The sequence below is a fragment of the Elephantulus edwardii genome, unplaced genomic scaffold (assembly GCF_000299155.1).
Source record: "Elephantulus edwardii isolate Elephantulus edwardi_28Jun2011 unplaced genomic scaffold, EleEdw1.0 scaffold00009, whole genome shotgun sequence".
In the NCBI taxonomy this organism is placed as follows: Eukaryota; Metazoa; Chordata; class Mammalia; order Macroscelidea; family Macroscelididae; genus Elephantulus; species Elephantulus edwardii.
Window position 1 is genome coordinate 5,712,933 of NW_006399759.1, and position 12,104 is coordinate 5,725,036.

Below are 12,104 nucleotides of genomic sequence, written 5' to 3' on the forward strand. Positions count from 1 at the left end.
GCTTGTCCCCAGCTTCCATTTGTGCCCATTCTTGTTTTTCAACCATTCATCTTTTTCCTTCTGTTATTTTTGTTAGCATTTATCCAGCAGGCATTAGACACAGCTATCACCAGACACTCTCAAAGGACTAGAAGGCAGATAGATCCCTGGCCTGGCTCAGTTAGCATTGTATCTGAGGGAATAAACCCCAAAGTGTCGGATTCAAAGAGGAGTCAGGGAAGGGTGAGCTCTCTGTGGCTTGGCACGTTCAGGAAAGCTTTTTGAGGGAGAAGGTAGGACTTGAACTAGACCTAGATGGGCAACTCCAGACCCAGAAGCTGGGGCAAACTGGAGGCCGCAAAGAAAAGCTCCTGAAAAGACACCTTCAGCAGATTGAACTTGACCAGTGTATTCCATCAATTCTAAGAACACACATATAATCATGTTTTTAAATCTTTGAAATTGTGGTGCATGGATAGTTTAAGTTATGTTTCTCACCATCAGTGAGTTAAGGCACTGGGAGCTATGAGTGGAGTCGAGAATGCTGGTGAGATGCTGCTCCTGAAGAGCTTCCCTTAGGTTCTGGAGGCCATGTCAGGGCTAACCTGTAGAAATTATAGAGGCAGAAGCAGTGTAAAGGACTGGGTATGAGATTTTAGTATTTACTGTTTTACTCTAGGGCATAATTTACTATGTCTGTGCATGACTGCACCACCTTCAAATTAGTCAGAGGATGGCTTCTTGGGTGGGGACACTGGACGTTTTAAAGAGTTTGAAGAACAAATGGAGGCAAGAATAGATGGAGGAAGGATCAACTAGAACTAGTTTGGAATGAAGCTAAATTAGGAGCCACAGTGTGTAATCCATAGCAAGCTGCTCTATCCCAAAGGCTGTACTTCTCTGGAAATCTCTTCTCATGAAATTTGCAGCCTCAGAAACCCAATAGAAGGTCAACTATGAGTCAGTTCCAATTTGATAGGAATGAGTGTGCCTTAAGTATCTAAATTAAGATGGCCATGGAATTTATTTGATTATATGTTGTACTACTAACCCAGAAGTCAGCAGTTCAAGTCCACCAGCTGCTCTGTGGGAGAAGGATCAGAAGTGTCCTTGTGCCAAGCTTTACAGCCATAGAAGCCCAATAGAAGGTCACCATGATAGGATTCAGCACATGGGCAGTGGGGTAGGGTTCTGGTAGTAACTAAATTGGACCATCTGAAAATCCTTGGGTTTTAGGGTTGAGAGATCTCTCCAAGATCATCTAGACCAACACTGCCTAGTAGAAATAGAAGCCACAAATAGAAGTAAGTCACATAGGAAATTTTAAATTTTAGTAGCCACGTTTTTTAAGGGTTTCATACACTTTTATTTGCATGGTCCCACCTACTCATTTTGTGGGAGTTACCAAAAAAGTCATATACAAGCAATTTGCTGCACTGTGTTCTTCTCTAACAACTTTGTTAGTCTTTGTTACTTTTTTAAAAAATATTTTAATTTATTTATTTTTCATTTCTTTTTTTTTATTCATCATTGCATAGTAGCCACAATTTTTTTAAAAGATAAGTGAAAAAGAAACAGGTGAATATCATTTTAGTATATCTTATTTAACCTAAAATGGTATCATTTCAACATCTAATCAATATAAAATCCGATTGTTTTTATACAAAGGCTTTAAAATCCAGTGTGTATTTAAACTTACAGCATATTTCCATTTAGACTCACACATAAGACTACATACAGGCTTCTGCTCTAGATAGTACTGACCTAGAATGACCATTTTTCAGGTGAAGAACTTAAAGCTCAGGAAAGCCCAACATAAATGGTTATGGAATGTCCTATATTCCTAATATAGGAGGGGGTTTTCTCCATCATGCTAGAAAGAGTCTATTTGTGATACAGAATGTGAAAAATCGAGTTTTTTAAACTAGCAAGTCCAAAGACCTCCAATAACAGAGTGAATGAGGATGAGACCACCACTGTGGCAGTTTGCTGTACTATAGTGACTTGTGTATGGCTTTGATGCAGGAAACTATGCAACTGGTATTTCAGATATCAGCAGGGTCACCTGTGGTGGGCAGCTTTCAGTAGAAGTTGAATAATAATAAGCAAGACTAGCCATCAACTTCTAAAATAACAGGCTCTCAAAAACCCTAGTGCCCAGTATAGTGCTGGCAGGTGCAGCCCTCAGGTCAGAACACATTCAAAATACAACTAGGGAAGAACTGTCTCTCTTAGTAGAATCTACCTTAATGAGTTCTTGGAAAAAGAAAGCATGCTTGGAAGAGCAGAGAGTCAGCAAAAGAAAGACCCTCAATGAGATGAACAGACAGAATGACCACAACAGTGGACTTCAACATGGTAGATATTGTGAGGATAGCACAGGATAGGACAGGTTTCACACTGTTGTTCACAGCATTGCCTTTATTTAGAATAAACTTGAGGACACCTAACAACAGAGAATGAGAGAGGTCCACTGATGTCTTTTAAATTTAAATTTTTTAAATTTTATTATTTTTGTGTGTGTGTGCCATCAAATCAGATCTGACTGGTACAGGAGGAGATTGCCCCCACTGATGTCTTTTAAAGAATGGGACTGTGAGATGGGCTTTACCCAGGAAGTTGGAGAGTAAGAGTGAGTGCAAGAGAGAAAGTGAGCAACTAGAGAGGAAAATATGTCTGAAATTGAGCTACCTCCTCAGGCTGAAGACCCCAGCAATATTTGTCTCTTCTACCATGATAGATGGAGAAGAGATTAAGGTTGTTAACAAATATGGCTTGCCCGGCTACACAATCAACACTCTTAGGACCAGCAGTCAGGAAATCAAAAGACACATTGCATTGGGGAAATCTGCTGTCAGCGACCTCGCAAAAGTGTTAAAGAGCAATAATGACGGTCTAGAGATTAAGATGCGCCTGATCCAGGCTGTGGTTTTCACAATTACTTGCTATGCATCAGAGAGCTGGACAATGGCTAAGGAAGACCGAAGAATTGATGTCTTTGAGCTGTGGTGCTGGAGAAGGCTATTGAACATATCATGGACTGCCAGAACAAATAGGTCAGTCTTAGGGTAAAACAAACTTTCTCCCTAGTGGCTAGGATTTTGAATCTCTGTCTCATATACTTAGAGTACGTGGTCAATAGGAACAAGTTCTTGGAGAAGGACATCATGCTTGGAAGAGCATAGGTGAGGAAGATCCCAGATAAGATGAATTGACACAATAATTGGGGTAATGGGATAGGTGTATCAGAGACAGTGTGACTTGCTCAGGAGAGGGCAGGCTTCAAGCTATTAGACATAGGGTTGCTCTGAGTCACAGGGGACTCTATGGCACATAACAACAACCCATTGACTGTTGATACCATGAGTATTGATTGTGGATACACGTAAAATGAAATCGCTGACAATGTCAAGAAATTAAAAGACATGTTGCTTTGGGAAAAATCTAGGAGCTCTCCAGAGTACTAAAGAGCAAGGATATCAGTCTAAAAATTAAGGTGCACCTGATCCAAGCCATGGTGTTTTCACTTTGCCTTCTATGCATCTGAAAGTTGGACAGTGAATCAGAATGACAGAATTGATGCCTTTGAGTTGTGATGTTGGAGAAGTGTATTGACTAGCCCATGGACTACCAGAAAAATAGTCTTGAAGGAAGGTGTAGCCAGAGCATTAGAAGCAATGATGCTGAATGAAACTTTGTCTCACATACTTTGGGCATGTTATCAAGAAGGGCAAGTCCTTGAAAAAAGACATAGCAGATGAATATCCTTAACAAGGTAGGTTAACAGAATGACTGTAACAATGGGCTCAAGCATGTGGGAGATGGTGAGAGTGTCACAGGATGGGGCAAGGACCAGATCTGCTATTCATAGAGTAACTGTAAGTCATACTTAACTTGACAGCACATAACCACCACCACCTTTTTCTGTCTTGTTTAACCACTCAGGCAGCTGAACTTGCCATCAAGTTTCTGCCTCCGCAGCGTAGTCTGGAAGTAGTTCAAGTCGTTGGACCCCAGCTGATTGGAATTGGAAAGCACAGTGCAGTAAGTAGGGTGTTGGGGTTGAAAAACATAAATGGGTAAATGGTGACAGCTAAACCCAGATAGTTCAGCATGCAGGTTTGGGGAAATGGCAGGGAGAGAGTGCACAGTACTGGGGAGTGGAGGGCAAAGATGTACTCCATTGTCCAGTTTCTCACTGTACAGGCTGCAGAGCTGTATCTGAACCTTGACCTAATCAAGGAAGCAATTGACGCTTTCATTGAGGGTGAGGAGTGGAACAAGGCCAAGCGTGTGGCAAAGGAGTTAGATCCTCGGTAAATACAGGATCCTTTCTCACTGAGAAATTATTGGCTACTTCCTTTTGTTAAGACTGGGAGAGGGTTCTTAAAGTGACATGGCCTTCAGGACTGAAGTTAGAGATCTCTCTGCATCTTCACAGGTACGAAGACTATGTGGACCAGCATTATAAAGAGTTCCTGAAGAATCAGGGCAAAGTGGACTCGGTGAGACTTGCCAAGATAGCTTGAAGCAGAATGCAGGAAGAGGCTCAAGACATGTTGAGCCTCCCTGTTTTCTCCTCCTCATGCCATCTCTCCTGTAACTCTCTTCAACCGACCCTTAGCTGGTAGGTGTGGATGTTGTGGCTGCTTTGGACCTCTATGTCGAGCAAGGCCAGTGGGACAAGTGCATTGAAACAGCTACCAAGCAGGTACTGCTGTCTCTTCTTCCCATTCCCCTCCTGCTCTATAGCTGTAGCTCTCCTACCTCCCTCAGAACCCACTAGATCTACATACAAGTCACCACTCATCCATCCTCACTGCCCAGTGAGGGGGAGGTACTGATCCCAACTTTCCTTTCTTCTACCTGTGAGACAGAACTACAAGATTCTACACAAATACGTGGCTTTGTATGCCACTCACCTGATTCGGGAAGGTGCCTATGCACAGGCTCTGGCCCTGTATGTACAGCATGGAGCCCCTGCTAACCCACAGGTACCAGACAGCTGCTGTTTTTTGGTCAGTGTTTCCACAGAAAATTCTTTCCTTCTCTTCTAGAACCACCCATGCCCCTCAGGAACACTCTTCTCTAAAAGATTCTTTCATTAGAGAACATCATGCCAAGAGTACCCCCACATCCCCTCCTGGGATGGTCAACATCTCTGGAGAATATACCCTTTGAAGCAGCACCCAATGAGTCCCTGATGTTGTTAGCTAACACCCAGGGGCCAGTGTTTCAGAAATGGCTCCTATACACACCTCTAGGGTCTTACTAACTTCCTCCAGAGAATGAATATCACTCCCTTATCTGCTGAGCATCACAGCTCCCTGGACTGTGAGCCCATTAACATCATGACTATGTATTTGTATTTGAATATATGCCCATATCAGAATGTACCACTAAAAGAAACAGCTACTTTTTTCCCCCTCACTGTCCCCAGCTCCTTCACATACTTAGGCAGCTTTGTTCTTCACTGTTTGGCCTCATTTTCACTGACTTTTTCCTCTAGTTTCCCCTTTCCCACTCCAAGCTCCTTTCCTTTTCTACTTCCAGAACTTCAATATCTACAAGAGGATCTTCACTGACATGGTGAGCTCGCCAGGTACCAACAGTGCCGATGCATACCATAGCTGGGCTGATCTCCGGGATGTCCTCTTCAATCTGGTGAGGAGGTGGGGCTGACAAAAGCAAAAAGGTGACTCAGCCTTTCCCTGGCCCAGTCTTGTTTGGTTCCCCCCTCCCCCGGATTTGAAAATCATTTTTTTCTTCCTGAGTTAGAGCTCTCAGGTCCACAGCATCTTGTCCCCCTTATCATGCTCAGATCTCCCCTGTAACACAGAACTACCTGCTGTGGCTATTAACAAGTTCAAGGGTGTTATGGCCTCTTAACTGTCTGTCACTTCCACTTCACCAACACACTTCATTGGTTCCCCAGTCTTGTTTTTCATGCACATTACCCTCTTTGACCTTCCTTTGTCCAAGTGGCTGTGGGCTAACCTTTAACTCTGGGCTCTTCTCACCTTTGATCCAGGTTGTGCTTTCTTCCTTCTCTAGTGTGAAAACCTAGTCAAGTCCAGTGAGGCAAACACTCCAGCCCATGAGGAGTTTGAGACAATGCTGCTGATTGCTCACTACTATGCCACCCGCTCTGCAGCACAGAGTGTCAAACAGCTGGTGAGATGGAGACGGGGTAGAGCAGCATTCAGACGGAAGCAAGCACCTTCATGTGGATTTGAGTGCCTTGAGTTCTGGATTCTCAGGCCTGGGCTCTTGAGCCTCATCCCCTCCCTTAGCTTCTCTTCTAACCTGTGCTCGTCTTTAACCCCTGCTGTGTTTTCCTCCTGTATTTTGCCCCAGCCACCCTAGGTTTAAACACTCAAATCTCACTACTTCTTTATTTACCTCTCCTAATACACACACACCCCCCCTTTGGGTTATGAGTGATGTTGTGTGCTGCTGACTCCCAACAATCTAATAGGACATAGGTCTGTTCAACAGTGCTCCTAAGGCTTTAAGTCTTTAACTATTGCAGACCGAGGATCCCAAAGAATAGAATAATTTTATAATAAAGAGACCGAAAGGGAATTCGCTCAGGGTAAGTGAAACTTTCGGAAAAATTAAAAACAGGGTCATGAGAGAATCTTCACTCCTTGGAAATTAAGGATAGAATTAGAAAAAATTTTCATGAGCATTCTCTCACCCCTTAAAGGGCAAATTTAAGGGAAGAAAAATATTTCATGGGGAGTATACCCCACCCTCTGAAAACGTACTAAAAATTCAGAGGTAGAATTGATAAAAAAGAATCATGGAGAACAGCCCATCTTCTGAAACTCAGTACATTACATTAATTAAGGAATTACTTAAGAGCTCAGGGGTAAAAGTAAGAGAAAAGTCATTTTTGCAGTTGTTTCAGTATGTGCAGAAACACTGTCGTTGGTTTAAACCAGCAAATAGAAAGCAGTTAAACTCAAAATCTTGGCAAGAGGTTATGCGAGCTTTACAAAGACCTCAGCAAGAGGGAGATGCGATACCTGTTTCAGTTTGGTCATTATGTGATTTGATCTTGTTAGCATTAAAATCATTACCGTCTGAAGAGGAGATGTATGAAAAATTAGAAGAAAAAACCTCTTCAGAAGAGAGTGATTGTGAATCTGGTACAGAGGGGGATGAATTTCCTCTACCTCCAACTCTGGAGGAATTGAGTGATATAATTCAGAATGATAGTCCTTATGAGAAATTAAGTAAACAAGTTTTGGAGCTTTCTAATAAAATAGATAAATTGATTGTACAAGTGAGGCTTTGCCATATGCAAGCCTGTGATAAAGTAGAAATTTCAGGAAAGGGAGATCAATCTTTTATCAGAACACCACAATCTGAAAATGAAAAATACACTGATTTTCTCTCTCGATTAAAGGATGCAATTGATAGAGCAGTATCTCAACCCGAGGTTCGTGAACTTTTGTTAAAATCTTTAGCCTATGAGAATGCTAATTCAGAATGTCAAAAGGCCATCAGACCATTGAAGACTCAGAATGCTTCCCTAGATGAATATATACGTGCTTGTATGGACATTGGAACTAGCTCTTATCAAGCTAATCTAATAGCTGCTGCTTTAAAAGGAACTTTAAATTTGTTTCAAACCAAATGTTATAATTGTGGAAAATTAGGACATTTGAAAAGAGACTGTCGGAAAGAAAGAAGGGAGAGTAAAGATATAAAGAAAAAATCTATGCCTTCAGGACTCTGTAGAAAATGTGGAAAAGGCTATCATTGGACTAATGAATGTAGATCTTTATTTGATAAACAAGGTGTTAAGATTGGGTCAGGAAACTTCAGAGGGGGCCTGTCTGCTCGGGGCCCCACGTTGGGCGCCAGAATGTTGCAGACCGAGGGTCCCAAAGAATAGAATAATTTTATAATAAAGAGACAAACAGCCAGGAATGAGATAGAGCAGAGAGCATAAAACAAGGGGTCAGCAGTTCTCAACTGAAGACCTCAAGCCATGCTTCTCTGAGTATTTATTTAGAATCATAAGGTAAAAAAGTAAAATCACAAGGAAGTACAAAACAAAGGATAATGGTGAAATCTTTTACAGATAAGGCCAAGTTCCTCTTTATGTTAATCTCAAGAGGGAGGGATTCATTTGATAAAAACTAAGAAGAATGTTGACTCCTAAGGAATGCCCCAGTGTCACAAGGTGACCTTCAGCTTGTATTAAGCCTCCCTCATTTCCCAATATTTGGTCTACTATTATTAATTTTGATATTCGGCTTCCCTCACTTTAACTCTGTGATTTGAGTGAAAATTTAGAAAGCAAACTGGTTTTTCATTCAGTTCACACTGTTTTGTAGCATTGCTTACAATCCCCACACAACTTTCCCTGCTTCTGCTTCTCATTTCCTTTAGTCCTTTTCCTGTCCCTCCCTGCTTTCTAACTTTTGTCCTTGAGCAAATACTGTTTTGCTCTTGTATGGCTAGGACTAGCTGTTCTAAGGAGTGTCTTCCAACCTTAGGTTACTTATAGGTGACACTGTAAATCTTTATAGAAGCCGATTGCCACATCTTTCTCCCTCAGGGCGGCTGATGGATTCAAACTTTTATTTAACAGATGAGCACTAAACTGTTGTGCCACCAGGGGTCATTGTTTATTCATGCTAGTGTACTGTGTCTTGTCCTTAGAAGGAACCTTAGAGATTAGCCCAGTTCTTTTGTTCATATGAAAAAGCAAAGACCCAGAAACATGTGAGATCCAATGGGGCATTTTTTTTTTCTTTTTCGTTCTTTGGCTCCCTTAGTTACCCAGATAAATCAACTAACAAGGACACTCCTGTCAAGTTGATACTCTTAGTAACCCTGTAGGACAAAGTAAAACTGCTCATAGAGTTCTGAAGGTTAGAAGCTTACGGAAGCAGAGTGCCTCACCCTTCTCTTGTGGAGCAGCCGGAAGGTTCAAGCACCTTACTTTTGGTTAACAGCTTCATTCTTTAATCACTGCCACCAGGCCTCTCACCTTAAGTTTTTAAGACCCTAAAAAACAGCTAGTTGGTCTTGTTAACTCAGTTACTATAATGCAGGCATCATAATGTTTTAACATTAATCTGTAGGAAACCGTGGCTGCCAAGCTTTCTGTTTCGCTTTTACGTCATACCCAGCTTCTACCTGCAGACAAAGCCTTCTATGAAGCTGGCATTGCTGCCAAGGTGAGCCCAGACAAGGAAGGGTGGGGTGGAGGAGATAAACGGGAAGTGGGAAGGTGTAGAATATTGAAGATAGAGTTCTCCAACTTTCCCATTTTCTTTGCCCAACATCCTGGAGCAGGAGCATCCAAGCCTCCTGCTCACTCCTGAATGCAATTTTTCTCTACCACAGGCAGTGGGCTGGGAGAACATGGCATTCATCTTCCTCAATCGATTTTTGGATCTGACTGATGTGAGTAGGAAGGTATATTCCAGAGATTGTGATATTTTGTGGATCTCATGCTATGCCTCTCATGGCTATCCGCTCTACCATAGGCAATTGAAGAAGGGACTCTGGATGCCCTTGACCACTCAGATTTTCAGGATACAGATATTCCCTTTGAAGTGCCACTTCCAGCCAAGCAGCATGTACCGGTAAGGATGCACTGAAAAGGAAGGACTTTACGTTGGTCCTCCAAACACTTTGTAATGGGCATAAGTCAGTACTATGTTTGTGCTGTCATCTCTGTGAGGTCCAGTCCAGTTTCCTTAGTGAAAGTAGAAGTAGAGAGCAGAGGCTTTGTCTGTGACCCTGACCCATCGAGGTGGTTTATGGCTGAACGCTAGTGTACAAGATGAGGGCTTAGCAAGCCTGCTACTCACTCAGCATCACTTGCCCTGCCCTCTGTGAAGCTGCTATTTGTCTTTCCCAGGAAGCTCAGAGAGAAGAGGTTCGTGATTGGGTGCTCACAGTGTCAATGGACCAGAGGCTGGAGCAAGTTCTACCTCGGGATGAGCGTGGTGCCTATGAGGCATCCCTGGTGGCAGCAAGCACTGGAGTTCGAGCCCTGCCCTGTCTCATTACAGGTATAGAACCTTCCAGTACCCCATATCCTATAGTGAGTGGCAGGAAGGAAAAATGATAGGGCCAGTAAACATAATTTTACTTTTTAATAGAGAATGCATAAGATAGCTTTTACCATATCAAATCGTAGTTCATCTTTTTCCCTTTTCTCACAGGGTACCCCATTCTGAGAAACAAAATTGAATTTAAGCGACCAGGAAAGGCCGCTAACAAGGACAACTGGAATAAGTTCCTTATGGCCATTAAGGTTAGAAAGTTGGGTGATGAGGGCACAGAGAGTAGTAACTCAAAGATGGATGAGCCCTAAACCCTGTTCTTCATGGGACTGAGTTAGAACTCATTTTCTTCACATCAAGTATGTTTTTCTCAGCAGCACTAATGTGTTTTTCTTATCCTTTTTCCCCCCATATTCATTTCCAGACCTCCCATAGCCCAGTGTGCCAGGATGTGCTGAAATTCATCAGCCAGTGGTGTGGAGGGCTACCCAGCACCAGCTTTTCCTTTCAGTAACTGAAAGAGCAGAAGAACGTTAAGGTCCTCTCCCTCATTAAAGTTTTATAAGTAACCGAGACCACTGTATTCGTTGATCGAGGTCACCCCCAACACCAACCCAGTGTCTTCCTCTCCCCAAAAGAAATCATAATCCAATAGTTTTGTTGTTTGGGTTTTTTTTAAAAAAAAAAAAAAGAGTTCTTTTATTACAACTGTTTGATTGCTGTAAGGGTCAAGACCCCTGCTTAGTGGCAAACTTTGTGAAATGGGCCTCTGGAACAGTACCTGCTGGATAGAGAGCGCCCAGGTTAAAGGGGAGAGCTCAAGAGTATCACACTAAACCCACCACTCCACACAGTCCTTTTTCTTTCTCTTTTCCAGGCCACACCCTGATGGCCTATTACCTGTCCTAAGCCCAGCTCTTCTTGGAGGCCTGGATTTCTGGATTTTGATCCAGTAGCTGCTCATTTTCTTGCCTTGTACATTTAGGAAGTTCAGGCTCTGGCAGCTCCTCTAGCTGCAGAAAAGGATGGAGTTAGTACCCTGATTTATAACTCAGCATCCTTTCAACAGACAATCTAAACTTTTTCAGCCCTTTCTACAAGTTTCTCAGCTGGAAAGCCCATTACTCTTACTGTTCCTCTTTATTACCTGCAGCTGCAGCCCTTCCTTTCTGCAGGGCCCAATCCCTCGGAGGGTGAGTGCAGCCACACAACAGTAACCAGAAAGAGCCGCCTCCACTGCAGACATGACCAGAGAAGGGATCCAAAAAGCTAAGGCTGTATCCTAAAAAAGGCAAGGATGAAGGATGAGGGCTAGGAGAGAGTTGGGGAGGTGTAGTTACTCCTGAAGGTACCAAGAGGATGGGCAAGAAAATGCACTCACATAGATTCTTGTGGGGTCAAAGGGACAGTCAACCTGTCCAGACCCCTGGTCCAGTGGTACCAAAGGATCCAACAGCCCTGGATGGCAGTCTCCGAGAAGACGGCGTCCACCATTGGCCACAGTAAGTGCCACAGCAAGAAGAATGCCCAGGGAACACGCAGCAGACAAGAGCAGATTCACCAACGCTAGTGTCAGCAAGGCCCAGTGCTGACATGGGCAAAAGGTGAGGGTGAGGAGCGGGAGATGGCAAACTTCCCCACTTGAGGCACTTCAGTTTCTGAGGCTCCTCCCCATTTTAAAAAGGAGCGTCCTCAACCCCACTGCCCCGCTTGAAGCCCTCCTTACAAACTCCGTAAGTTCCCTCTCACCAGCTGCTGCCGAAGAAGGTTCCTGGATGCCAGGAGGGCGACGATTCCCAGGGTAACGCTCTGTGGAGGACACCAGCCCTGAGCTGAGGCCTGCTCTCCCAGGCCTCCCGCCCGCGGCCCGCCCCGCCCTCGGCACTCACCAGCAGCCCGGAGCCCACGGAGATGACATTGGCCGTAGTGTACTCCGGTGTGACGGAACCGCTGGGATTGGCCACGTGCCGCAGGACCGTGCCGTGGAGCACAGCTCCCAGCAGCAGGTTCACGTGGCCCACCAGGATCAGGGCCAGCCCCACACGCATAAGCCGCCGGGGGCCCAGGGCCGCGTCTGCAAAGCACGGG

At 43.9% G+C, this 12,104-nt stretch overlaps 2 protein-coding genes across 2 annotated transcripts in view; one reads left to right on the plus strand and one right to left on the minus strand.

Moving 5' to 3' along the window:
* The window catches only part of IFT172 (intraflagellar transport 172 homolog (Chlamydomonas)), a 73,554-nt gene extending 63,024 nt beyond the window's left edge, over positions 1-10,530 (plus strand). The window contains exons 36-48 of the mRNA XM_006880580.1: positions 3,925-4,023; positions 4,186-4,295; positions 4,421-4,484; positions 4,604-4,690; positions 4,857-4,973; positions 5,533-5,643; positions 6,034-6,153; positions 9,084-9,179; positions 9,349-9,408; positions 9,492-9,590; positions 9,869-10,022; positions 10,176-10,267; positions 10,441-10,530. Of these exons, the coding sequence (XP_006880642.1) occupies positions 3,925-4,023; positions 4,186-4,295; positions 4,421-4,484; positions 4,604-4,690; positions 4,857-4,973; positions 5,533-5,643; positions 6,034-6,153; positions 9,084-9,179; positions 9,349-9,408; positions 9,492-9,590; positions 9,869-10,022; positions 10,176-10,267; positions 10,441-10,530 (1,299 nt within the window). The remainder of the gene's footprint in view (positions 1-3,924; positions 4,024-4,185; positions 4,296-4,420; positions 4,485-4,603; positions 4,691-4,856; positions 4,974-5,532; positions 5,644-6,033; positions 6,154-9,083; positions 9,180-9,348; positions 9,409-9,491; positions 9,591-9,868; positions 10,023-10,175; positions 10,268-10,440) is intronic.
* Positions 10,531-10,921: 391 nt separating this feature from the next.
* KRTCAP3 (keratinocyte associated protein 3) overlaps positions 10,922-12,104 on the minus strand; it is a 1,386-nt gene continuing 203 nt past the window's right edge. The window contains exons 2-6 of the mRNA XM_006880693.1: positions 11,906-12,090; positions 11,766-11,825; positions 11,398-11,604; positions 11,164-11,298; positions 10,922-11,029 (exon numbers count right to left, since the gene is read on the minus strand). Of these exons, the coding sequence (XP_006880755.1) occupies positions 10,922-11,029; positions 11,164-11,298; positions 11,398-11,604; positions 11,766-11,825; positions 11,906-12,090 (695 nt within the window). The remainder of the gene's footprint in view (positions 11,030-11,163; positions 11,299-11,397; positions 11,605-11,765; positions 11,826-11,905; positions 12,091-12,104) is intronic.